This window comes from Aythya fuligula, chromosome 3, assembly GCF_009819795.1.
Source record: "Aythya fuligula isolate bAytFul2 chromosome 3, bAytFul2.pri, whole genome shotgun sequence".
Classification (NCBI taxonomy): domain Eukaryota; kingdom Metazoa; phylum Chordata; class Aves; order Anseriformes; family Anatidae; genus Aythya; species Aythya fuligula.
The window spans coordinates 16288397-16316226 of NC_045561.1; the positions used below are offsets into that span (position 1 = coordinate 16288397).

The following is a 27830-nucleotide window of genomic DNA, read 5'->3' on the forward strand; positions in this document are numbered from 1 at the left end:
ATTCTTAAAGCCTGCCAGAAATGTCTGGTGCGCTGGATGATAAAAAACAGACTAGTCTGAAAGTGGGAGGGGGACTAGTAGAACTGTTCAGGCCCTACCAAAGGCAAGAATGAGGTCTGAACCTTGATGGACATGGGTGGTGGACAGGCTCCAGAGATGCTGCCAGTGTGGTAACCATGGGATGGATTTTAGGGCTGGATGATAGGAGAATTGATCGATGGAAACTGTGAGATTTCAGCATGAGACAAGTAATGTAAGCTTTAAAACTATGGAAGCAAGAAAAAAAGACAAGGTAGGATTGCTATCCTTTGCAAGTCTGCAGGATTTAAAAGGGGAATGTGCATAAATGCTCACATCAGGTCTTAAAAAATTAAGGTTTGTATTTGTGTTCGACTTCTGAGGAAAACTGAGTTTCTGCTCACTGAGAGATTATGAAGAGCTTAAGTGACAACTTTAAAGAGCTCTTTTCTTCTGAAATAAACCTGCTTTATTTTTTTTTTTTTTATGTAACAGTGTCACGGTTTTGTTTGGGATCGAATTAATCACCTTTGTAAAGGCTCACACAGTGCTGTGCTTTGGATTTTTAATTAAAACAGCTCATTTTTCATAGCTCACTCACATCAGCTCTCATCAGTGGCAGCAGGCTTGTGCTTCTGGAGCAGCTCAAGAAAAGCAAGTTTCTATTTGACACCTTCAATTATCATTTAAGCAGCTATGGTTGGGATGGCGTCGGTGTTGCCCCGGACGGTGCTAGCAAGCTCCCCCTGCCCTGCTGCGGGCCATTTCTGAGTGCAGCCCGACCCTCAGCCCGCCACACACGCCCTGCCACCCCCTGAACCTCCCCGCCCTGTGCCGCGCCTCAGGCGGGCACCCGGCAGCCTCCCCTCAGCCCGGCCCCGTCAGGCGCCGCCATCACCGCGCAGCGCCTGCCCGGCCCGGCGGGGCGGAGCTGAGCCGCGGGGGGGCGGTGCCGGCCGCCGGTAGGCCGAGGGCCTGAGGTGCGGGCGGGGGGAGGCCGCGCAGCCGGCTGCAGGTACGGGGGTCGGGGAGCGGGGCCGTTGGGGACCGTTGGGACCGTTGGGGGCCGTTGGGAGGGCGCGGGGCCGCCGCTGGCCTCGCGGCGCTGCCCGGTGGGGGCCGTTTAACGGACCGGGGGGGCTTTGGGGGTCGCTGCTCGCACCCCGGGGTGCTTCGCCTGCCGCTGCCCCTCACGCCGGCGGGGCCCGAGCTGCTGAGGAGGCGCCGCGCGGACAGCTCCGTGAGGCGGCGATTGCGCGGCCTCCCCCCTGCGCTTTGCCTCTGTCGTGACAGCTCCGACAGCAGAGCCGCTTCAAACTTTCGGCTCCTCGAAGTGCTGCGTTGCAAGGGAGCCCCCCCCATGCACCAATCTGTAAAAAAAACCGGCCTTGAGCGTGTCTATATTCACACATCTTCCGCCCATAACATAAATTTTAAAGATTGGTTAGTTAGCGTTTGTACAAGAGCCTTGTTCTCTGGAGCTAGTTATTCTTCTAGCTTTTAAATTTTTGGACCCCTAAGTAGTCCTTTAGATGTGGTCATTGCCAAAAACAGCATCCTACGTGTGACAAGTCCTGCTGCCAAAGTCCTAGCACCATTCCATTGCATCGCTTGAAGTACGGTAGTATTTTATAGTAGTTGCACAGAAACTTTCTACTAGTACCATAACATAAGGTTGCAAATTGTCTGGAGCACACAAAAAATCTGGATCCTGTATTAATAAAACTTTATTTATTTTTTTTAAACCATGCATGTTTTATGTAACGTGTGGGTATTGAGAAGCTTGTACTTGCTCTTCAATCTTGCCGAAATAAAAGCATGTACATCTGATCACTCCATCAAGTTTTCTTATTTTTCTAATGATATTTCCCTGTTTTCAGGTTGCACTTGGATTACAACAACATATGGCTGGCAAATAGTAAGTGGTATTTTCTTTTGTGCTGAACTGCAATTAATAGTAGCATAGCTCGTCAAAGCTATGAAAAGGAAGACTTGTTTTCTCATTTTATTTATCTAACCATTTCCTACTGTCTCTCTGAACTTCTGATCTTACTAATGTTACCTCTTTTGTAGGAACATTGTTGCTTTTCTTGAAGACGTTGCATTTAGGGACTTCCCATCTGAGTCAGTCTGTCTTGGATATTATTAATACCTCAACATTGTGTTTTTCTTCAGAATAGAAGTTATTTTGAGGACCAGGTCTTTTTGTCTTTTCCATTTCTTTGAATTTGTTTTCAAACTTTTGTTTTCCTTTTGCCTTTCCAGGTGTTTGTGTGTGTATGTATCACACTAACCAGTTGTGATGTGCATGTACTTAAGCTAGCAGTCTCTGGGGGTAGTCATGGGTGCTGCCTTGAAGTTATGTGGTTCGGTATTGTGTCATAAAATGGTAATATATTTCTATATCCAAATGAAAACCGCGTGGCATAAGGATGTACACGCTTATGTTGGAGGGTATTGGCACTGGTGTAAATGTTTGATGCCTTGCTTAATGGTGTGGGTGGGTGTATTCATCATGGCACTTGGGTCTTCATGTCATCTACCCAACAACATGGGTTGTTTTCCTGTCTGGTTTACTTTGCTCTGTTGTATATTGAATTTTTTTGCCTTGACACTTTGTTTTATGAGTTCCTTCAAAGTAAAAAATGACTTGGATACTTGAAAAAGCACAGATTTTACTTTGTTCAGTCTGTGTGCAATAAACATCTGTATTTTTTCTATTAATTTGCAATTGTCTCTTCTGATCTCTAGTTCCAGCAGCTTTTGTAATCACATGTTACAAATCTTGCCTCTTCCTGTAATGATCTGCTCCATCAGGTCTGACTACTTTTCACGGTGTTTCTTTTTCTTCACTGTTGTACTGAACAGCGCTGTGCAAAAAGGATATAAATCATTTCTTGTGTGTTTTTTTCTTTCTTTCTGATTTAACAGGTTCAACTGTCTTCTATACACATGCATATTACTTGTGCGCTTTGTGAGAGTGTCTGATGTGCTCCCCATGAAAAACTGATGTGGGGAAACTTTCTGTTTCATAAAACTGTTCTGCTTTGATTTGTCCGCAGCCTCTGAACAAATATCACATTGTAGCAAACTCATTTCACTGCTTCCTAGGAGAGATTAAATTAGTCACTTGTATTTTAAGAGAAATCTTAAGAGTCCATAGTACTGACAGCAACGACTTTCTTGTGTTTGGGATGTTTTTAAATGACATTCAAAATGTAAAATCTAACTTTTCCTTACTGGATAAAAATAACAATTGAAATAACTAGTGATACTTTTGGCTTTGTTGAATCTAAGGATGCTTAAGCCAATGCAATTTGATAACGCATTAAGAATGGGAAGAAATAGTCCTGCCTGTTCTTAGTGTCCTCCTCCTTGATCTTTCATTTGTGTGAGCACATGGATTTGTACAGCTGTACAAATCTGAGGAAATGAGTTAGTTGGAGAAAAATTATAATTTTTCATCTGGATACCTCTTCCAAGTTGATGACAGGGTGAACTGTACAAGATATGGAAGAAAGGAGGGATTTATTTTTATTTATCAAGGTTAGCATCTGCAACCTATTTCTAAAATGCTTTTTGTATTTGAATGAAGATTGTGCAAGGTTCCCAAATAAAGTGGCAAATCTATTTGGAGGAAATATTAGAATAAATTCATTCACGTAAATTGCTGTGTGTAAGACAGACAAAACAAAGTAAGTCTTAAACAAAAAAAAATTACTTTTTTTCACTCATGTGTAGGTTAAGTGTAATAAAGATAAACATGCCTTGAAGCTTTATGAATCCTTTCTATCAGACAAAGTGTTTAAACAAATTCCTGAATTTAAGAGGACTATTTTTAGGTTTGAAAATTTGAGGTTTGTTTATTGGAAGTGATACTTTTACTCTACTTAGTCATGAAGACTCAAGATTCAGTTTTTCATCTGTGAGATGTAGCCTCTGTTAGTCTTTGTTTTTCTGTCAAGAATAGCATTTTTTTTCAATTTATTTGTGAATTTGCCTAAGTTACAAGTGGTAGCCAGCTCTTCTCTTATCTTAGCATGCAGGCTGTAAATAAAATGTGACTTGTCCTGGTTGTTAGAAAATGTCACTAGAATTCTTTGTGGCTGTTTTATTTTTCTTCTCTTTCCTAGGTTGCTGCAAGGCTTGAAAAGTTGACTGGAAACAACACCAGGGTGGGGGCTACAACACTGTGGTAAGTATGCTGTTTTAAAAGCTATTTTAAAACACAGAGGGGAGAAGCTGGGAAAGGAGATGACAGGGAATCATGAGTCCAGGAGTGAATCACTCAGTAATGAATTGTCTGTAGCTTTATGTGGGAAGATTGAAGTCACGAGAATCTGAAAAGAGGAGAAAGCAGTAGCTGGTAGCATGTTCTTGCTCAGGTTTAAGGAGAGAAAGACGCATGCTGAGCATGAGGAAAGGTACTTGATGCCTCACCTTTTCATAAAGCTGTAAAACAAACTAATCCATTCATTATTACTGTGCAGCTGCTAGTTACAACATTATTCTTTTCATCACTGCCCAAGTGGAAAAACTGGGAGAAATTTCATGTTTTCCCTTAATAACATGAGAGTTTGACAATGTCCAGTCTAGAAGCTGGGTATCCTTGGCACCATACTCTACTAGCTTTTATAAATTAATTAATTTTATTGGTTTGCAAGGATGTGATAGTCGTAATAATTTGTTTGCAAAAGGAAAGATTTTAATCTCATACATTATGTTTTACAATTATAGAACTAATCCAGAGTATTTCTAACGAAGCTATTCATTCCTTTTTCCCTCCTACTAAAGTGGCTTTCTAGAAGATGACTGTAGAAGATCTTCCAGAACGTTCCTTAGAAGGAGATTCTCTCACTGAAAGACGTTGTTTTTTATTCCCAAACTCTGAAACATCTGTTACTTTTTCTGTTGCTGCTGCACCAATGCCTTCAGACTGCGGTATGTACGTTAATAGAAAATGATTTTGTGGTGAGCAGAGAGTAAGTTTGAAAAATAAATGGTAGGAAAAACTACCAACTCTTTATGCCCTCTTTCCACAAAAAGCTTACTGCTTATTAAATGGATTCTCTATTCTTTTAAAGAAAACTGAAAGATAAAGGCCCACTCTTTCCCCAATTTTCTTATTGCATACATTTTTAATTATAATGTCTTTTCATTTTAATTGTTTCTTCTGTACACGTGATTAGATGTTTGTAAGCAGAGAGCTGGATATAAAGATGCAAAATTGCAATTCAAATTTTAATGTAGTTAAGCATTTACATCACATTTCAAATCTGTAGTGTTACGCTTTCTCAGTGTGATTTCAGTATTTGAACTAAACTATAGGGGAATATTTGTGTTGGAAGCGTAGTTGTTTGCAGTGGTAAGGACCGTGGAACATGTTTTAACAGAGAACTAGCAACTAGGTGATTGTCTTTTGAAATAATGTTGATTTGTCTTCACATGTAAGAATTATAATAGTTTTTAAAACTGGTTATATATTAAAATGTCTCTGTGGCTAAAGGATCTTCATAAGTAGCTACAATTATAATATCTTTGAAATAGCATCTATACACCTTAAAAATTATTTTTTCTTGCTCTATTTTTCCTGCTCATTAATTACAGCAATCATTTGTTTTCAGGAAAAATAAACATGCGTAAAGTAATGATCTGTCTTCGCAGACTTGGCATTCTTGAGACACATTTGATGAGTTAGTGCAGACTGGAAATTTAAGTTTCATGTGATAAATTAAGTTTCGTATGATATATGATATTATCACTAGCCCTTTTTCTTGGGGGGGATTTCAATTTACGAATGTCTGCTGGAAATGCAGTAGAGCAGAGAGGAAGCAGTCTAGGAGATTCCCAGAGTGTGTGGAAGGTAACTTCCTGACACAGCTGGTGAGTGAGCCAGCCAGGGAAGGTGCCCTGCTGGAGCTTTTGCTTGTGAACAGAGAAGGGACTTGTGGTTGGAGGCCATCTTGGCCGTAGTGATCATGAAGCAATAGAGTTTTTGATTCTTGGAAAAGTAAGGAGAAGGGTTAACAGAGCAGCCACCAAGAGGGCAGATCTTGTCCTGTTTAGGAGACTGGTTTACAGAATCCCTTTAGAAGGAGTCCTGAAGGGCAAAGGAGCAGGAGCAGGCCATCCCCATGTTCTAAAAAATGAGCTGACTGGGAAGAAGGCTGGCCTGGCTGAACAGAGAGCTTTGGACAGAAGTTGGTCTGTGTGTGTGTGTGGGAAGGGTTATATGATCTCTGGAAGAAGGGGCAGGCCACTCAGGAGAACAATAGAGACGTGGTGCTATGTGGGGAGAAAACTAGAAGGGCCAAAGCTCAACCAGAACTTAATCTGGCTGCTGCCATTAAAGACAATAAAAATGCTTCTATAAATATGTTAGCAACAAAAGGAGGACTAAAAATCTCCATCCTTTATTGGATGTGGGGGGAAAACATAGGATGAGGAAAAGGCTGAGGTACTTAATGCCTTCTTTGCCTCAGACTTTGATAGTAAAACCAGTTGTTCTACAGGTACCCAGCCTCAAAAGCTGTTTTGGTTTGGTGGCTTAATTTTGGAAGATGTTTGTTACCTGCATCCGCCACCAGATGCGACTGATGCATTTGTGATGTGGAAATTATGGAGGCCACAGAATACATTCCTGATTTGTGCATGTTTTGGTATGTTTTATGCCAATTATGATGGAAGAAGAAGGAAAAGATGTTTTATAGCATATGGAAAAATCATGTACATGTTTCTTTGCTCAGCTGAGAGATCAAGAGGCTTGTCTGTGCTTGGGAACATTTTAGAGTCTTCAGTCTTTGCCTAGCTTGAAGAAATAAGGGTAAGCTGTTATTAGCCTACTCATTGCCCATCTCTGTAGGTCCTTGCCTAAACTTAACATCAGCCTTTGCAGTACCATTGTATTGGTTCCTGGTTCAAAGCTTTTTCTGAAGTACAAGCAAGACCTTACTATAAATAGTACAGACATTAAGGAACGTTTTTTGTATTTATCATATTCTCACTTTGCAGCATGATTATTAGTGGAGCGAATCTCTTGCATTCTTTGCATCTGTGACTGCAAAAATAGATGCATTCTTAGAGCATGTTAAAACTTACAGTTGTACGTAATTATTCCTTTTTTTTTTTTTTAACAGAGTTTTCCTTCTTTGATCCCAATGATGCAGCATGTCAAGAAATACTTTTCAACCCCAAAACATCAATTCCTGAGTTGTTTGCTATCTTAAGACAGTGGGTTCCACAGGTCCAGCAGAATATTGATGTTATTGGGAATGAGGTGAGGAAATCCTTGAATGCTTACAGCATTAAAGAAATATTATGGTAACATCAATTAAAACAGTTGATTCAAAAGCAGAAATAATCATAAAGACAGGTACAGGTTTTGTAGGTCACAAATGATTACCAAGCAGTGCCTTGTATTCCACATACTTTCAGTTTTAATTTGGAAGAAGGAAATTCAGCACATTTTGTAGGTGGTAGAAATCAAATGTTTCTTCTCAAAATGGTTATTTTTCAGAGGCCCTCCACCTTGGTGCTTCAGTTTCCTATTTAACAGTAATGTAAAACTGATAAATGAAGTTACAGTGAAGCCTGACCAAGTACAATGCTTCCAAGGCACAAGATGAGATAGGATCTGAAATCTTTTTGGGACTTTGTAATCGGTTGCGTTCATAGGACACCTCGTTTCTTATTTTGTCCTACATTCTTATTTTTATTCTGGATTATAGGCTTTTCTAGACAGGCGAGGAAGTATGGTAAAGTTTCTTCCTACCATAATATAACTGGGGGCTTTGTGTAAATAAATAAATAACATTGAGAGACCAAAGAACTGTGGGAGAGACTTTTCAAACGATACAGTTTTCCTATTGTTCAGTAAAGCAGTTAACTTTTCAGCATGCAAAATGTATGTTAGAAGTAATAATATAAGGAAAAAAAATTACAGGTTAAAATTTGTAAATAGTGAAGTTTAATGATGTTCATTCAGATAATGCTGAATTTCAGATTGTTCAGATTTATTTCATTTGTGCATGCATGTTCCTCAGTTCAGCATTTACATTGTATTCTAGGAAGCTTCTTTGCTACTAGCCATTAAAATGAATTACAGTATTTAGTAAGTTATGGTACAGCTAAAATTCGCTTCTTTTCCTCTTGTCTCTCAGATCATTAAAAGAGGTTGCAATGTGAATGACAGAGATGGACTGACTGATATGACTCTTTTGCATTACACTTGTAAATCAGGGGCTCATGGTATTGGTGAGTAAAGAAACATCATTGCAAATGAAAAAGCATGTTTAATTAAGAGGGCTACTTCCACTGAGTATTACAGAAGGTTTTCATGAAGTAAACTTTTTTAGTGCTTAGTTTTGGCTTTTAGTGGCTGTGAGAAAGGGATGTATTGAAATATTATGGGGTTATTGCTGTGGCAGTTAGTGGTAGAGGTATTTCAAAGAATAGTGCTAATTTACACATACATTTAATAACAGCAAAGGCTGTTTCAAACTGAGGTGCAAACTGTGAACTAAGGTATTCACAGTCTTCTTAGGTCAGTAAAACTAGAACATTTAAGTGACTGGCTGTTTTTGTTTTTCTTTTTTCTTTCACCCTGATCATGTCAGAAGAAAACAGTAATCTTTCTTTGTTTACATTATGATGATCATAACTACTGGAAATAAGAGCTCTTTTAACTCTGAACTCCCCAGTTGTGTTTGTTGCCCCTGAACCCAGTTCTCCTTGGAGTTAAAAGTTTCATAGCAAAATCTGGCAGAGACTAGCTTTCCTGGTGGTGGAAGATCTCTTAACATAAACCTTATCATCGTGGAACTTATTTTTTCCTCTCCCAATCAGATTGCTGTTCTTTATGTTGGAGATAAGCAGGTTGTGTTACATAATGTAGCAGAGATTTTGGCTCTTTTATCATAACAGGCAAAGACTTTTGCATTCTAATACTAAAAAGAAGTGCATCTAATAGTAGTTGCTCCTCTGTAAGGTTTAAGAGCTTGATGTACCTTTTGTTACACATAAGCACATGCATATTTTTTGAGGTCCTGTAAATAAATCTCTAATGCATGTTTTAAAAAAAATTGCCTTGCAGGTGATGTTGAAACTGCTGTAAAATTTGCAACACAGCTTATTGATCTGGGTGCTGATAGCAGTTTACGCAGCCGCTGGACAAATATGAATGCCTTGCATTATGCTGCTTACTTTGATGTTCCAGAACTTATTAGTGTTATATTGAAAAATGCAAAGCCAAAAGGTAGGTATTACTGTTATTTCATATAGTTGTCAGTATTTTGTTCCTTTGTTGATCCTAAGCTGATGTGTAGTGGTCTTTAAGTGTAGGGTTTGCTTACCCATTTTACATTAAGAATTTCTAATTTCTTATTCCTCTAGTCAATTTTGTTGGTGTGTTTTCTCTTAACCTATTTTTTTGTGTGTGGTTTAATGCACAGAACGCGTTGCTGTGTTTTAAAGTTCATAAGCTTGAGCTTTGTACAAAATGGTAGGGAAGTATCTAACAGAACTGAATGCAGCTAGCTTAATTCTAAGTTCTTGTTTGAGGAATAAGAGAATGTATGCACAAGACCAAAGATGTAACTATTCTGGCAAATTCTCAGTGTTTTTAAGTGGCTTAATCATTGAGAAGTGTGTTTGAAATACTGGGAGAATGGTAAAGGAGAAGTGGAGATTTGGCAACAACACGTGACAGACTAGGGACTGAAGCAGCTTTGACATACTAATTTTTCTTCACATATGTGCTATCTGAAAGGTCATATCTAAGGAACTGTTTTACTTTAGTGTTTGGCATAAATAAATATATATTTTTAAAAAGTTAAAAAAAAATAGGGCTCTAAGAATCAATTGTAAAACTTTAAAAAGATGAAAGATACCAAATTTTAAGTTGGTCAATCTCTATGTATAAAGTTGACGTGCATATACGTATTTATGATCTATATGTCTGTTATATTTCGTGCCCTAAAATATTAATTCAGTATAAACATATTAGAATGTTGATACAATTGAGATAAGTTTTATTTATCAATTTGTGGAAAAGGTTAGTGGGATAGAAACTGTAAGTGGAGAATGCTAGAAGACTTGTACAGCCCTGAGGTGGAAAGCTTTACATCCTTCACCAGTATTTCAAACTGGAATATTATTGCTAAATCCTTCCTGGCTTTTGGATTCTGTATGAGATCAGTTGGCATTTTAAATAAATGGTTATATTCTTAATTGACTCAAATTGACATCTCTTGTATAGTTTAGGAGAGGTGCCAAAGTCTAACTTCACAGCTGATTAAAAGATATGCTGGGAACAATTAATGGAAATGTGCATCACGATAACCCTCTTCTAGTCAAATGCAGTACTGTATTTTCCAAAATGTCAGTGCAGGACCCTTTTGAGCACCATTCTTTGGAAACACAGGAATTATAAAAATCAGTAGTTTTTATATAATTCTTGGCCATCACTAATAAAATTTGTGTAAAGCAGAGGTATAGTCAGTTTTCCCTTGTCCCACTACCTGTTCATAAAGGAAAACAACTGGTTGAAGTTGCATCTCATTTTAAAGTTTAAAGTCTATAAACAGTAAAATATAAATATCAATGAAACATTAATTTACATTCAAACCTAAAATTACTTGTTAATCTTAGCTCAGTGGATTGGGTATCTCAAATAGCAGTATCAAAAAATAAAGTAAATGCTCATCTTCCAGATTTGATCATGGTCTGAAAAAACACATGCAAATAAGGTTAACATTCTTTGTAGAATCACTTCTCATACACATTTAGCACATAGCTAACCGTGTCTCTGTATAAATGTCGATATAAATTATAAAAATTAATGTACTGTCATTAAAAAAAATAATGTTCTCTCAAGTAATCTGTAAAGTGAAATATTCAATTAACAGACTTGCATACCTTACATGATATTTAATTGCAGATGTAGATGCAACCTGCAGTGATTTTGATTTTGGAACAGCTTTACATATTGCTGCATTTAACCTATGTACAGGAGCTGTCAAGTGTTTACTGGAACATGGAGCAAATCCTGCCTTTAGGGTAAGGTGTTAGGTTGTATATAAGTCACAAGGCTAAGAATTAAATGATTTGATTATCTGGGGGAAAAAATATCTGGAAAAAATAACATGGCGTATATGGGTTTTGGTTAGCTAAAAATGTATCATGTGGAGTGATAGTGACTTTGAAAAATTACTTGTAACTTGTAGTGGATGACTTTCTATGCTTTGTCATACTTCTGTGTTGAATTTTGTATTTTTAAGTCTTGATGTGGTTCATTAGTTCAAACAGTGTTCAAGATGTTCTGTTTTGATGCATCAATTTTCGTTTGTTAAAATGCCTGTGTATTTTGCAACAGTTGTCATGACAGGTGGATCTTTTCAGAAATACAGGAGTACAGTATGTGACCTCCAGCAACTCAGTATATTGCTCAGTAGTAAACTTAGTCTTAGCATAAGTAACTGATAATGAAGAACCATTAGCTGCTCTTCTTACTAAGCAAATAGTAGGCCTGAGTTACAGTGTAAAACGTTGCTCTATGTGTGTAGCCACCTGTCCTGGATTTTAAGTGTAGGTGGTATCTCAGTTCTCCATTTTCAAATTCATTTTTTTACACAGATAGTTGTGCTTCCACAAACTGAAATTTGGAAGATGGGTTAAGATTTGTACTAATGCCTTTGAAGAGAGGGTAGGCAGAACTTGCCGTTGTAGCAGCCTGAAGGCCAAACCGTGTATATGCTCTCTGATCAACTGGCCTTGAGTTAAGGTTAACTTCAGGTTAGTTAGTACTCAGCTGACTCTGGCCTAGGGTGAGCATCTCATGGGACATAGAGGAATCACAGTAACTGCTGTGTGGACATGGAAACTGGTTAGAAAGGATTTTTAATCCTCATTGCATTTCACATGCAGTACTCCATATTTGAATAAATACTTGAATAAAGTTGTTCAAGTTTATGTGAGACACCAATTTTTTGTATTCTACACATGCTATATGTGTTAATTTAATGGTATCTTACAATTGGAATAAGCCTCACCAAGGATTAAACTGTACACTGGGGAAAGATAAATTCTGTGGGAAGTATTAGCTTTATAGTATTGGTATGACCAGAATTCTCTTACTATAATGAATCTGTGCTGGGGTAAACAGATATATCTAGGTGCTTTAGGTGCTTTTTTTTTTTTTTTTTTTCCTTCTTTCTCATGCGTCCAGAGTACTAATAATGCTGTTAAGATTAACAATTTTGGAAACTTAGCACTTCTGAAAATATGACACCATAAATGTTAGCTTATTTGCCTAAGGATGTCTTGGCATCCTCATTTGAAAATGTGGATGTTCTTATCCTTGTTTATATTCTAGGAAAAATATCTAATGAAGTGGATTAAAAACTTCATAAACTGCTCTTTTTTTTTTTTTTCTAATCAGTTGTCACAACATTAAATCCAGTAGTATGTTATGTTTTTACAGAATGACAAAGGGCAGATCCCAGTGGATGTGGTTCCTGATCCAGTAGATATGCCACTGGAAATGGCAGATGCAGCAGCCAGTGCAAAAGAAATCAAGCAGATACTGCTGGATGCAGTGTCTCTGTCATGTGATGTCTCAAAAGCCGTGATTCCAAACCGTAATCATGTCACAGGCAAGGCCATGCTTTCATCGCTTGGCCTGAAGCTGGGAGATCGTGTCGTTATTGCAGGACAGAAGGTATGCTGAGTAACTTGGTGGGCTGGCAGATGACACCAAGCTGGGTGGTGTGGTTGACATGCTGGAGGGAAGGGATGCCATCCAGAGGGACCTGGACAGGCTTGAGAGGTGGGCCTGTGCAAACCTCACAGAGTTGAACAAAGCCAAGTGCAAGGTCCTGTACATGGGCTGGGGCAATCCAAACATGAATGGAGGCTGAGTGGATTAATGAGAAGCCCTCATGAGAAGGACTTGGAGTTATTGATGGATGAAAAACTAAATGTGAACCAGCGTTGTACACTTGCAGCTCAGAGAGCCAGTTCTATCCTGAACTGCATCAAAAGATCGGGAGCCTGAGGGAGAGGATTCTCCCCTTATACTCTGCTTGTATGATACCCCACCTGGTGTACTGCATTCAGTCTGGAGCCCCCAGTATGAGGAAGACATGGACCTGTTAGAGAGGGTCCAGAGAGATGGGGAGGGACTCCTTACCAAGGCATGTAGGGATTGGACAAGGGAAATGGTTTTAAACTAAAAGACAAGATTCAGATTAGATGTTAGGAGGAAATTCTTTACTCGCATGGTGCTGAAGCACTGGAACAAGCTGCCTGGAGAAGTTGTGGATGCCCCGTCCCTGGAGGTGTTCAAGGCCAGGTTGAATGAGGTCCTGGACAACCTGGTCTAGTGGGTGGCATCCCTGCGTATGGCAGGGGGAGTGGAACTAGATGATCTGTAAGGTCCTTTGCAACTCAAAACATTCTATGATTCTGTATTATCCTTATAATTTCTGGATAGTCATATTTCAAATTTGTGGCTCTAAAATGCTTTCTGAGAAGTATGAACTCTGGCAGTAAGGATACGGTTACATGAAGTAACGAGCCGAATAGTTAGCTGTTAAAGAGAGCCACTCCCATGGAAAGCAGTTTTGACAGACAACATCTGCATCCATATACAAAATTTTAACAGTATCCTGTAGTACATCAGCATCATTCAGTTTGTTAACGCCTTTGGTGTTACATTAAATGATAGTAACATTTACAGATTACTTTGTGAGTTGTCCAAGTTTCAAAGTTGCCAGTATTCATTCACTAATGAACCCTGTCAGTTTCCAGAAGGCAGCAGAAAAAATCTTCAATTCTGCTTAGCCTAGAGTAACCCAGTTTCACTGGTGCAATGCAGCTAAAATCTTTGAAGCAGTATTGTGCCAGAGGGATCATTATATTGTTCTGTAGACGTATAAGAACATTTAATACTGGTCCAGCTCAGATTTGAATAGCTTTTAAGAAGCTAACTTGCTAGACACTATTTAAAAATGAATTTGAAAAATTTAACATTGTTGCAGTTAATATCCATACCTTTTATTTGCGATAGCAAGGGCTTGGAAATGATTTAAGAGTGCTAGTATTCCTTTTACGATTCCTAATATTTTTTTCTGGTAAATATTGAAGACATTTGTGAGCAAAATTTTATGTTTGGATAGTTTTGTGTTTAATAATTTTTCTAGTATTATTCTAGTATAACTTTGTAATTTGTAATTACCAATTACCACAACTGAAGTGTTTTAAAGTGGACCCCACTGAGAGTGCAGAGCTGCCTCCATCCTGCATTTTTGTGGTCTGTTCTTGGAATCAGGTCCGAAGAAGTTAGGGAATCACTACCTGTGCAGAAGGCATTTTAACTGAAGTATGCAGAGGAAGCTGCCTGCTCTTAAAAGACAAATAAATCCATGGAATTTTCTTTTACAGAATGCTGTTGCACAGCAAAAGCAAGGGGAAATAATGTAAATGCAAATTAATAAAGATTCTATAGAAAGAAAGGGAAGAAATTAGTACTCTTGTGTATTTTTGCAAGAAATAAGGCCCACAGTACTCTTTGGACTGTAATTTTGCTTACTGTGTATGGATAAAGCTTTCTGAGTTGCTAGCATTTGTTACAGGAGCTGAAGCTGTCATATGACAGGTGGGAAGGAAGAATGTGGTTGTGCTTTTCAGTCTTCCTTTTCCATGTCTGCTCTCCTACTGTTAAATTTGTTTACCTGAATGGATGCTCAAGTGAAGCGTGACTGCAGGGAAACCAGTAGCTGGGAGGAAACTTTTTTCCTGCTTCTGCTGTGTATCATGGCCTGTGTATCCTCTGCTCCTTTCTTATTCAAGTCCTAAGGTTTAAGCCACCTTTGGTGGAGAGTGGAAGAATCTGTTAGGCCACTTAGTCAAACTTCTCCCAGGTGAATTTGATGTGTGGGTTTGTAGCTAAAAAGTTTGTGTTTAGATGTTATGTACCTGCCTATAACGATCAAGTTTAAAGATCTTCAGAGTAAAAGAAAAATAGTCTCTGGATAATGTTTATTTCTTATGAAATGTTAAGAAATCATAGCCAAAAAGTTGTAGATTAGAGAAAAAATAGGTTCCTGTCTGTTTACTCTCTGAAGACTGGATAAGACAGTGAAGTCATGGTAAAAAAAAAATAAAAAATTAAGTAAGATTATTAAGGTCATAGGGGATGATGAGAACTGAGCAACTGAAAGATGAAGGGTTTTCATTACTATAACTGATAGGAATATAAATATGAAAATGAATTGAAATCAATGTTAAATACTTCTTTCTTAGATATTGCTCCCTGATTTTCTTGAAGTTAGTGTGCTTATAATGTGTATTTGTGCAGAGTAAATACAGGTCCACTAGCAAGACTAATGTCTTGAGTCCACATAATATATATTAAAACAACAACAAAATATTTAAAAACGTTAGTTAGATTTTTAAATTTTCTTTAATCATAAGAGGGGAATAAAAGACTTAATATTTTCTTTGGAAAAGATTAATATGTTCTGAAGGCAGTGTTTACCTTTTAACCCCTGCAACATAAATAAAAAAGTTACGGAATTTAAAATCTAATATTTCCATGGAATTTTCAATTCAGCAAGCTATCAAACTGGGTTTCTGGAACTACTTTTATGGAGGTCACTGAAAGTAGAACTTCTCATTAGGCATACACTCATGTACTGTGCTGAGTTTGAGTTGTATTGTACAATGGTGCTTACTGTTGAATTCTAGTCTGTTATGAGAGCTGTCAATAGCCACTGCTATTGTTCAAAATATCCACAGAAGGAATTATAAGTTTTGGAAAATGCATTTGTTGGCATTGAAATATAGGAATGTCAATCATCAAGGAAGATCATTACGTTTGCATTTCTCTGTTTGTTCTGATTAAAAGGTTGGTGATGATTTGCTCTCACCTGCATAATGTATACTACGCTCTTGCAAACAATGTTTTTTTAACAGTCTTTCTATGTTGATGCCTTTTGCTTTAGGTTGGTACGCTAAGATTTTGTGGTACAACGCAATTTGCCAGTGGCCAGTGGGCTGGCATAGAACTGGATGAAGCAGAAGGAAAGAATAATGGAAGTATTGGAAAAGTACAGTACTTCAAGTGTGCACCAAAACGCGGTATAACCTTTTTTTATACTTCATGTCTTAAGAGGATTAAAGGAAAAAAAAAAACACTTTTGGAAGATATAAACTTTTGGGGAGAATAAATGCAGATTCTGTTGCCTTTTTTATAGTTTTCTTTTTACTGATTCTTTGAACTGTTCCTGGACTAGCTTTTTGGCTGCAAATATTTGCAAGAACACTGAGACAAATAATGAAAATTTATGGTATACCTTGAAACTGAGATAATAATCTGTCTTGTTTTTATGACTGTACTGTTGAAGCTACTTCTCTTGTAAGTAGCTCCGTAACATGGTCATGTTTCTTTACTTGCTTTGCTTTCCTTTTTGAAAGGAGGCATGCTTGTTCTCAACCTGTTCCAGTTTTCATTGATACTTCATGAATACTCATGAGATAAAGTCTTGCATTTTATAGCAGCGGAGACTGAGTGTTACCATTAGGCCAAAAAGGAGATTGTAATTGATAGTTTTCCTGACTGCCTGAATTACTTTGTTCAAGTTGCTTCATGAGACTTTTGGTTTCGCAATTCCATTTGAGCTAGCCCTTCCTACCCTACAAGAGCTTTAACAGCATAACTAGCCATGAACGTGGCTGAAAAAATACTAAATTAACTGTTGTAAGAGAAAGACATTACATTAATATTATCTCTGATTCTTTTTGCCCCATACAATTTTCTCTCCAGGTATCTTTGCACCTCTTTCTAAAATAAGCAAGTCTTATGATCAGAAGAAACCCTTTGTACGGAGTACTTCCATGCGATCTTCTCCTTTGGTCAAATCCAAGAAAATAGATGTAACGCATGTAACTTCCAAAGTGAATTCTGGTGAGTATTTTCTTTCCTGTTGAGACAAGATATAGAGAAGCTAGTTTTCAAGAATTACCACCAGTCCTGTAAAGCTTGATATTAAAATACTTGTTTGGAATTAGTTCATCACATGGGATGCGAAGGTGCCGTTAACTGCATGTTCCTGGTAGGACGCTGTGTATAGCTGCTTAGGGACTATGTGCCAATAGAGGTTCTTGTCTTTATATACTGTGTAGGAGTTCATCATGGCATTTATTCTTGATCCTTTAAAGTAAGTTCTGATTGGTTGTGATATTAATTACATGTCTAAACGTAACCTGATTTCATCTACTACGATCTTCCTGGGTAACTTGAAACGTTGAGATTAGTTTCAAGATTTTCACCAATCTATATACAATTTTATGTATAGAAATTGAATACAATTAATTTTCTGGCAAAACAATCAAGTAACCATTTAACTGATTGTGTTTTATCTGCTAATTAAATTATCTGGGTAAAACCAGAGGCAAATTAGAAGAGAACAGATGGTACTGTACTAAGGCCTTAAACTACTGGTTAGAGTTACAGGCTCAGTCCCTGGCACTGGTTTCGACTGTTAGTGATTTATTCAAATAAACTTATACGGAAGGATTAATTTACGACTTGCAAAGTACAAGTGATGCATCTCTTCTCATCTGTTTAGATTTCAAGGTTGAGAACAGACTTTCCTGCTGTGTACAGTGCCCACCATGCATAATCAGGCTCTGTAGCTGGCTGGCTAATAATGTTATTAAATATATTACATTAGGATGTCTTTAGTCTTTTGAATCCTGTTTAGATGATTCATACTAAGGCAACACAGCTTCAAGGATGGAAGAATATGCATACATTTTCTATGAATTTGCTCATGTACCCTAAAATACTCCACTCTTTACCAATGTGGCAGGTTTATGCAGGCTATTGAAACAATGTGACAGGCTGGTAAGAGGGGTGTTTTGGCAGCATTTTGGATGTTTCATGTAACTCTGCATACATTGAGGGGGAAAGTAAGCCCTAATTATGTGTATTTGCAATTAACACAAGATTTAAGCTGTTTAGAAATCGATGTCCTGCATAAAATACGTCTCTGAATAATTACTTTGTTAGCTGTGTTGCTCAGGAGCAGATCTATGCTATGCTGACTTCATTAAATTAATTATTTCAATGTTTGATTCAGTTTGTTGTGAACTGTTTAAAACTTGTTAAACTGTAATGGAGAGGTCTGTTTCCTTTGCCACAGACGGTGTGTTCAAGACAGTTTAGCCATAAACCGTCTTTTCTGTCAAAGTTGCATGTCTTTGTAAATTTAAAACGTTTGATGCTTGCTGTAGGTAAAATCAGAGTGAGTTATGCCCAGCAGAACTTACATCTACTAACAGTAACCTTGAAGCTGTTATTTTTAAGATGTTCATGTTCTTGTATCGAAAGGGCCATTAGAATGAATGTGCCTGGCTGTTTCACCATCTAGAATGGGAGGATAAAGCTGTATAATGCAGAACTTTGTTTCGCAGTGTTTATATGCATCAGCAGATTAAGTCTCTTCTTTCCTTTAAACTTTGTCTCTACAGTTAACTGGCTTGTAATCCAGGAAAAAAATGTATTTTGTAGATACGGTTAAACATAGTTTTACGGTGCAAAGTAAAATATGATACTGTGTAGAGATTTTCAAATTTGATTTGTTTCTGCTGGATTTGAATCATCCATCGGATTGATGAAAGCGCTTTTTCAAGATTTTAGAAAAAGGATTACTTTAATCAAATTGAGAAATGTGTTATCAGTCACAGATTTTTTTTTTAATGGCTATGATATAAAATTTCTGCAATTTTTTCTGTAAACCAGTGCAGCCCCTGTAGCTGAATTAAGCTGAGAGAGATAGATAAATAAAAAATGCAGGATTTCTTCTTCATAACAGGGACAGGGCATATCATAAAAAAGCTTGTTATTTGCTGAGTTTGGTTAGAACACAGCTAGAAATGTGAAACAGTTATTTATAGAATGTAAAAGGTATTAATACTAGTTCATACGCATATCACGACATTGTTGCTCTAAGAGTAAGGATCTTTCCTTAAAAATGGTATTGGTATACTTCATTATTTATAGATTGAAGATTTGATCTCAAAAATCTTCTGTAATCTTTAATCTTTAAGTATGAAATTAATAGTAGTGAATAATGTACCTTAAATACCATGAAAGTATTGTTGTGTGTTGTTTATGTAATAGATGTGAATATCTGAAAGGCTTAAGTGAAACTCCTTCAATATAAACATGAATATTTTGCAGACCATGTGATAGTGTGGCAAGATAGTTTGGACTGTTTTAATGTGTTAAGGTGTCTAACATCCATTAAAATAATTCTGCAGTCATGTTTTACCTATTTAGCAAGAATTTAAAGAGTTTTACAGTTTTAACCATTTTATCCATGCATCCATTAATCTGCAAATCTTTCAAATTGATTTTTTACACAATTTTCCTGTAAAATTGCTGTTCATTGTTAGGATACAATTGAATTCTGTAGATATTTATATATATGTATATATTTTTATTCTAGGCCTAAATATGTCAAAAAAACCCAGTGCTTCTGAAACCAACTTAATGACTGTTAACAGGGGAAAAATGCTACCTGCAAAAGAAGGTAACTAAATTAATTTTAAATTTAAACTAGTTTTATTTTTTTTTTGACATTTTGAGGAAAAAATGAGTAGAGCAGAAGTATTATGGCTGTTTTGCCTCTGTAAAAGCCTTCCATCTGCAAGGCTTACTTAAAAAAAATAAAAATAAAAACCTTGTCTATCTGTTCAATTTCCAAGGAAGTACACGTTAGTGTATTAGGAGCAAGAGTAAATTATGTGAATGTTTGCCTGTCATTCTATGCTGGTTTGGCAGCAACAGCCTCTACCCAGATACACGGCCAAGAATACAGACAAGTCCATAAAGCTGAAAGCTGTCTCTTAGTAAATGACATTCCAGAGTACCTACAGATGTACCTTATGTTTCTAAGGGAGACCTTTTGCTCTGTGCTGCTCATTTTTTGATGATGGGTATCATGGAAGACACAATTGCAGGCTTTTTATGAAAAATGAAACTAGCTTGTTAAAAATTTCCATTTAAATATAAATCATTCTCTGCAATCATCTAGTTTCAGAACTGGATTATGACTTTGCTGAACCTTTTTTTTTGTGTGTATATGCTGAATTTAAAACGTGAAGGGACCTCACTTTCAGGGGTATTCTTAAAAAAATAAAAATCAAATCGCCTTCGGGATTTCCTCTGTAAAACCATATTGCCATTGTTGGTAAAAAACAAACAAACTAACAAAAAAACAACACACAACTAAACAAAGCAGTACCGTGGGAGTCTTGAAAATGATGGAGGAAAGTTGAACATAAATCTTATTGGACAGTTTAGATATCAGGGTTTGCAAATGGTGATGAAAGCTCTTTATTTCCACTTCTTATTGTATAAATATTAATATTAACACACTATGGAAGAGAATATAGTAGGCTTTAATCCAGACAATAATTCATTCACATAGTGTCACCTTCCTTCCACTTCTCATCAAGTCTTTAAAAGTCTAGACAGTGTGGTGGCATGATCTCTTAATATTAAGGCTTCCATATTCTAATAAATCTGCTTGGGACTGTCTAGAAAAGTTTTCATGGAGTAACAAAGATGGGACTTCTGGAGACCTCTTACAGCACTAAACTAGCACCGTATTCCCAAGGGAGAACCAGGTCCACCTACGTTATTCCTGGTGTGTGTTTAACTACTACTTAAAAACAAACAAACAACTTTTAATTTTGACCCTTTACTTTGCATTCTTCCCACTGTATGGAGAACAGATAACTTCCCTCATGCAGGAGCTTTCTATTCTGCTTAGTCTGTCCATTTCCAAATGTGATCTCTGAAGGGCTATTTCCTTTTGTCTTGTAGGTTTTCCTGGATACAGCAGCTCTTCCTCTTCTACTACCTCCTTAGAAGGCAAGCAGAATTATTCTAAGAAGCGGAACTCAACTAGTAGCAATAAAAAGCCACTTACTAGAGCGTCTTCTGTCTCATCTAAAATTAGTGCCGGTATGATACGTTTTCTCAAGGAATATTTTCAAGTGAGAAAGTTTACTGTTGTATTAAATACTTGCATGGAACTACTTGGGCTGTTTCAGAATATGAGATGGTTAAAGAAAGGCACTTGGAAGTAGGTTATTGATAAACTTAAGCTTTGCGGCTTCGTAATTTTCTGTAACATCTTCAAGCAGAAAAATGTTATATCTTGTCACTGTGCCTTTCAGCTCATAGAGAAAAGGCTGTAGTCCACAACTGTCCACTGGAGCAAAGCAATTCTTTGTCTAAACAACTTTGTGTTGCTATGTATTAAAGGTACACTATGTTACTTGGATATTTGGATTGATATTTGACCAATCAAGTGGTTTACTATCTACTAAGATTTTCTTTAATTTTAAAGATATAACATTAACGGTGTGAAATCTTGTTCTTCTCTTGAACAGGGCTGTACAGTTCTTCTTCATCTACGAGGAAATTTCCTTTCAATGAGGGAGAAATTCAAGTTGGAGACAGAGTACTGGTGGTAGGACAGAGAACAGGCACCGTTAGATTTTGTGGGACGACAAAATTTGCACCAGGTAGTTGCAATGCACCTTGTGTATGTTGTAGAACCAATTTGAAATAGCTTGCACATGAGGACAAGAAGGAAACCATTGATAACTCCTTATTCTTAACTCCCTCCAAAATATTCTAAATGTACTGGTTTGTTTTTTTGTTTCAAAGTTCTCTTTCTCCTATGTTTCATTGAATATATATATGCGTGTGTGTGTGCGTGTATAAATTAGGAAAAATATAAAAACCACGTTGCAGTGTATCCAGACATTTTCAAACAGATTGAGTTGACCTAAATTATGGAAACAGTTTTTTGACTACTTATTCTTTTTAAACCACATTCTGTTCTTTATGTCTGTATCTTTTAATAAGATTATAATATTATTGTAAAATCAATGCATAATTGCCATTGGCTGGCAAGTATTATTGGTTTAAGTACCTGGTTTAAAGTCCACTTAATTGATACGTAATGAGCAATACTCTTGTCTTGATATTTGGTGGCATCAACATTTTAAAAAAGAAAAGAACATGTGAGATTGCAGTGCAAACTACATATTTCCTTAATTCTCATCACTTCCCCTAATTTCATTTTAGGCAATCCTTGCTTAAGATACTGTATTTAACTAATTCTACACTTCTGTGTGATCACTCTTACATTCTTATTACTTCTTACGAAGTAAACAATGAGAAAAGGACCAGTTCCTAAATACACTCTAAGAAGTTTAAAACCAGAACACTGTTTGACAGTTTGTATCCTCCCTTTCAAATCCAAATTAAGGAAAGATTTTTTTTGGTGAAAAGTATGGTATTGCAAGAAGCAAGGATGGGAAAAGCTAGTAAAAACAGCTTTGCAAAGCTAGTAGTAACATGCATTTTTAAATTTCAATTTTAATATCAAAGCTCTGTCAAGTTACCAGAACTCTATTTCCTATTCATTTTGCTGCAAAATGCAGATATTTATTTAATTCTGAAAACAGGAAGGAGAGAGTTTCTAACAAACCGAGACCTCCTAATTCATGAGTTGTCATTCCTGAGTTTCACGAGCTGATTATTAGAATTACCATTTTATCCAGTGCCTTAGTACCAAGTGACTTTAATTAAATTTTTGAATCTTTTGGAGATGGATATCATAAGGCCTGCTAATGGAGTACAAAATTTAGCACATTTACATAATTAGCTCTCATTTATCATGGGTTATGAATGGCTTATTATCATCTTGATGCCTACTCAGTGTTCTGTATGAGATGAATTGCTGGCAAGTTGTGATTCTTATACCCTATACTCAATATCATACAGTCACCCTTAATATTTGCAGTAATTGTAACTTGCTAGCTTGAGAGAAGGAATGAATTAATGTCAGAAATTAAATTTTAGCTTTGATGATCTCAGATGAGGCATAAATCATGTGGTCAGAGGACTGAAGAGGGAAACTTGAACCTCCACTACTGTTCTTTCATATCTCCTTTTTGTCAAGTAGCCCCTGTTGCAATTGGTAACAATTCCATTCAACTTTAGTTTAAATATCAAAGGTTTTTACTTTGTGTTAATTAAAATGCTGTTATTTTTTTTTTGAAAACATATACAATAAATCTAAAGATAATTATTCTGGTACTTTTTTTTGTAATAAACTTTTTTTTTGTATGTATGTTATTAGGTAGATAGACAGTTTTTAGCTGGAAACTATTTTCTTAATGTGGGTGAATATCAACTGTACCAACAATCTGGATAAAGGAAAGCCTGTGGTGTGTGTGTGTGTTTTTTTTTTTGTTTTTTTTTTTTTTAAATAACCATGATTTTATTGTTTTTAAATCTTGTAGGGTTCTGGTGTGGAATTGAATTGGACAAGCCTCACGGTAAGAATGATGGTTCAGTAGGAGGTGTTCAGTACTTCAGTTGTCTTCCTAGATACGGTATATTTGCACCACCATCTCGTGTTCAGAGGTAAGCACTGAGGCAGGTTTAATATTTGTATTGCCAAACGCTTTCTTAATATATTTCCAGTGGAAAATGAAGTTTTGCAGCAGATATGGAAGAAATAATCTCTTTATTCTGCTAATGGAAGTTTATTACCTCCATTAAAAACTTTATGGTTCTTAGATCAGCTTTTTGAAAGCAGAATATAAATTGGAAATGCAGCTCCATTTCCGTTGCTGCTACTTCAAGTATTTTCATTCCAGGGCCTCCATTTCTAGTACAATCTGGGTCATGAAAGTTAGATTTAATGAAAACAATCCTAATGCTCCACGCAAAATTCGGTTATAAAAGGAAGTAGCCTTTGGGCTTGACTAGAAATACCATTTCATTCCTAATTGCACAGAAGACTCAAAACATCCACCAAGCTAATTTGTAGCCTCTCCATTTGGTTTTGGAAGAAGATCTGAGATATACCGTGCTCTTTCCTGCTATATTTGAATCCTGTTACTCTGCTAGAGCTTCTTTCTTTTCTTTCCCTTAACGTCCTATCTGAGCCACACTGTTAAAGAACTTTGCCTCAAAATTATACATGCTCTCTGTCTGTTAATAAAAGACTTTCCATAGTAACTTGCTTGTTGCAAATCAGTAAGTTCACCTCTTATATACCAGCCTTATTACAATTAAAATGTTGGTGTCTTTTGAGAGTGGATGGGGAAGGGAAATGATTAGAACTTAATCAACATTTGACAAGAAGTACTCCAGCAGGAGTTCTGTTAAAAGTTGAGTTTAAATGACTTCTTCATTTTATTATTGCTTTTTTAGATTAACAGGTTCACTGGATTCTCTCGCGGAGACTTCATCAAGTAAAATAAATCACAGTTTTCCAGGTAGGTGTGAAAGACATTGATTTGGTTTATGTAGCCTTCTACCATTCTTCAACTAGTACCTACTACACAAAGCTAACCTCTGTGAAAGCAAAAGGGATTTTCAAGGAACCTAAATGCCAGCAAACGGTCTGACTGTTCGATCCTAAAAATGAAGCCCACAGTTGCTGGCTGCAGAATGAAATGTGGAGTACCATGTTATTAACCCTGTCCTTGTGGAAATAATTACATCAGAGTTAAGACTCTTGACACTTTTCCCTTATTACTGTATTGCACTCTAATCATAGTAATCATAAATTGAACCCAGTCCTTCATCCCCTGGTGAGGGGATCAGTGTAGGGAGAGGCGCATACAGAATTGCTAAAACTTCTGTGAGATACTTGAAGTAGTCACTTTTGGTTTTCCTTACCTAAGATTTTTTGTGAAAAGGCTGCTTCAAATTACCTTTGTTTGGTTTGTTAAATTTATTTCATCTCGGAACATTTGAACATGTTACAGACACTAATTTTCATGAGAAGTTTCAACATTTAATTTCCAAATTGGCAGGGAGACCGTGTAGCAAAGGTAGTGGAAACAGTATAAAAGTAAAAACAGAAAAAATGAGCTCATAAACAACAACCAAAAAAAAAACACCTGTAAGTTCTACACAGTCTATTAACCTTTTCATTTAGGTTTTAGGCGCAGCTTAAGCACAACTTCTGCATCTTCACAGAGAGAGATAAACAGAAGAAACTCCTTCGTTAGGTGAGTATTTAAGTTTAAAATGGGTGGGTGAGCTGGCTGTTAGCTTTGCTGTTTCTTGTTCAAAAGAAAATATTTGTGCTTAAAAAAAACTAGATACATGTCCACTCTTTTTTTCTTGGAAGATTTTTCTTTGAAGATTAAGCAGTAGTCAACCATTTTTCTGTGGATATCCAGGATTACACTCCTGGAACACAGAATATTGTATTCAACATTGTATTCAAGAATACAACATTCAAGGTGGCATCAAAATGGTTTTCTAGTTGTTAATCACTGCAAATTCTCCAAGTTCCTGTATTTTTCACACAGCTCTTTGAAGTCCAGAATACTGACTGACCTTTGCACATTAAAAGTTGTTTTGGCTAAACTCTTTCAAGCCCCAAACAAAATGTGTTGTACTGCTTAATTTGCCAATATTGTCAACTGTGCTAAACATCAGGAATCCAAGCATTTCAGACTACGGTGTATTCTAATATATTAAAATTATGTTTTGCTATTAACATGAAATCAAAACCGTTTTTTTTTTTAAAGGAGTTTGAGAGTTTTTCTTGCCCTGCATTAAATTACAAATTTGCCTTGGGTGTTTTACAGAAATAAAACTTTCTTTTCTGCTTTTCAAACTAGGTCTAAGAGCTCTATGTCACGGCACAGCTGGAGTAACACCAGTGCAACTACCACTGAGGGACTGGTGAAGCTGCACGAAGGCTCGCAGGTTCTTCTGACCAGCTCCAATGAAATGGGTACAATCAGGTATATTGGTCCTACAGACTTTGCACCGGGGATATGGCTCGGACTTGAACTCCGAAGCGCCAAGGGAAAGAATGATGGCTCTGTAGGGGAAAAGCGCTATTTCACCTGTAAGCTGAACCATGGTGTCTTAGTTCGACCTAGCAGAGTAACTTATCGCGGGATTAATGGGGCAAAACTTGTAGATGATATTTGCTGAGCCAAAATATGCTACAAAGTAGGAAATCAAAGCACACAAGAACCTCATCTAGATTTCCACCTTATGTTTTGAACAAGTAAACCTGTATTTGTATTTAACATATATATAATATATATATGTGCATATAAATATATATATATTGTGTGTGTGCGTATGTGTGTATATATATGCATATACACACATATTAAGAAGTAAACACACTATTCTGTTTCTCTTAATGAAACAGCTCTTACCTGGGAAAAGGTACTCTTACTCCAAAGGCTTTTGGGTTTGAGATGCTGTATTATTTGAATCATGCTCCAGTTGGAGAACGCTAGTATATCCAGTGTTCTCTAAAGTTGCTTCGTGATTCATATAGTATTTAAACAATTTTCTTCCATGTAGTAATGAACTGACAATGCTTCATGCATCGCCTGCTTTTGATAGAGGAGGTGGTTAATGAGCGACGTGTGTTTCCTAGACACTTTGACAATTTCAATACCAGCTGCTAGCAATAAAAAAGGCAAAAAAGACATTTTTTTTTTCAAGCACTTGAAGTATTTCTATATTTTATCATCAGATCCATACTCTCTTTACCCCCCTGCCATTATCCCCTCCTGAATATAGAAGGGCTGATAAATGCAAGTATTTGCGGCTATCCTAGTGAATGAATTAAGTAAAAAGCCTATAAAAACACACAAAGACACTGCATGTAGTTGTTAAATGCACTTTTTGTTGTATGTATTTGTTGAAAGAGTTTCCTGTAAGAAGCACTCTTTAAAATAATGCACTTTGCACTCTCTTGGAGAGCTTTCCCTCATTTTTAAAGGTATTTTTTTGTTGTTTGGTTGGTGTGCTGCAGGCTATGAGTATCGCAATTTTTAAGTGCAAATGAACCCAGAGTGGAACTACACATAATAGATACATTATAAATATTAAGTCTGTATAAGTACAGCATGGTAATTCCTGCCAGTGGTGTGGGTTATACGCAGGGTTTTCAAGCAAGCTATTAACTAGCTATTTGTTTGTTACTGATGTTTCTTTTTGTTTTGTTTGGAACGGTATCCAGTATAAGTTTATTGTAAGAGTCTTATGCTAAATTAAGGCTAATTTTAGGAACAGCACTGTAACACAATGTGAGGTGACATTTGCATATCAGCTTTTTAAAAAAACAGATAGTATTTTGCCCATGTTTTAAACATGTAATGTATTTTAATTGCTCACTATCTTACTGAATATTATCAGGGTGGTTTTGTATTCCAGAATGGTCATTTTATTCTTAAATGATCTGCCTGCTTTTATCTACTTGAAAGAAGTGACACTATAATTACATCTTAATATACTATTTTTAGACAGAATTCTGCTGCTATTATGTTATTTTAACAATTAATGTAGCTATTTTTCCTGAGCTGTATTTAAAATACTGCATATTGTATTCTAGCTTATGGACATTTAAATTGAATATAAAAGCTGTAAATTTTTAATGTAAAAAATTGATGCTTTATATTTGAAGATGTACTGAACATTACTTTGTCCAATATCTGTTTCTTGCTGGTATTATTAAAATGAAACCCTGGTGAATAGTATAGGACGGTAAAGAGAAATTTCATTATGTCCTTACAGAACATACATCTTTTCTCTCACTTCTGTTCTTATGTACAAATTATGTAAACAGGATGTTGTAGTGTGCTCTGCAGTGCACAGGAGAGGTCCCTTTTCAGTTAAGAGAGGAAGGAACCAAAGCATGTGTGGGGAAACGGAGAAGAGAGGTGCA

The 27830-nt window shown here is 36.7% G+C and overlaps 1 protein-coding gene across 1 annotated transcript; it reads left to right on the forward strand.

Moving 5' to 3' along the window:
- Positions 1–973: 973 nt before the first annotated feature.
- CLIP4 (CAP-Gly domain containing linker protein family member 4) lies at positions 974–26212 on the forward strand. Its single transcript, XM_032184313.1, has 18 exons — positions 974–1033; positions 1899–1936; positions 4152–4213; positions 4813–4959; positions 7155–7294; positions 8178–8271; positions 9110–9271; positions 10955–11073; positions 12497–12733; positions 16020–16155; positions 16841–16981; positions 19530–19613; positions 20912–21052; positions 21484–21618; positions 23410–23533; positions 24329–24393; positions 25062–25134; positions 25756–26212. Exons 4-18 carry the CDS (start codon positions 4827–4829, stop codon positions 26075–26077), a joined length of 2106 nt encoding a protein of 701 aa, XP_032040204.1. The 5' UTR covers positions 974–1033; positions 1899–1936; positions 4152–4213; positions 4813–4826; the 3' UTR covers positions 26078–26212.
- Positions 26213–27830: the final 1618 nt, after the last annotated feature.

Excerpts from the sequence above, each read along its gene's own strand:
- CLIP4 (XM_032184313.1), top strand. The coding sequence starts at position 4,827 with ATGACTGTAGAAGATCTTCCAGAACGTTCCTTAGAAGGAGATTCTCTC. Across the intron at positions 23,534-24,328 it reads CCACCATCTCGTGTTCAGAG|ATTAACAGGTTCACTGGATT; the intron begins GTAAGCACTGAG and ends TTGCTTTTTTAG. Across the intron at positions 24,394-25,061 it reads AATAAATCACAGTTTTCCAG|GTTTTAGGCGCAGCTTAAGC; the intron begins GTAGGTGTGAAA and ends CTTTTCATTTAG.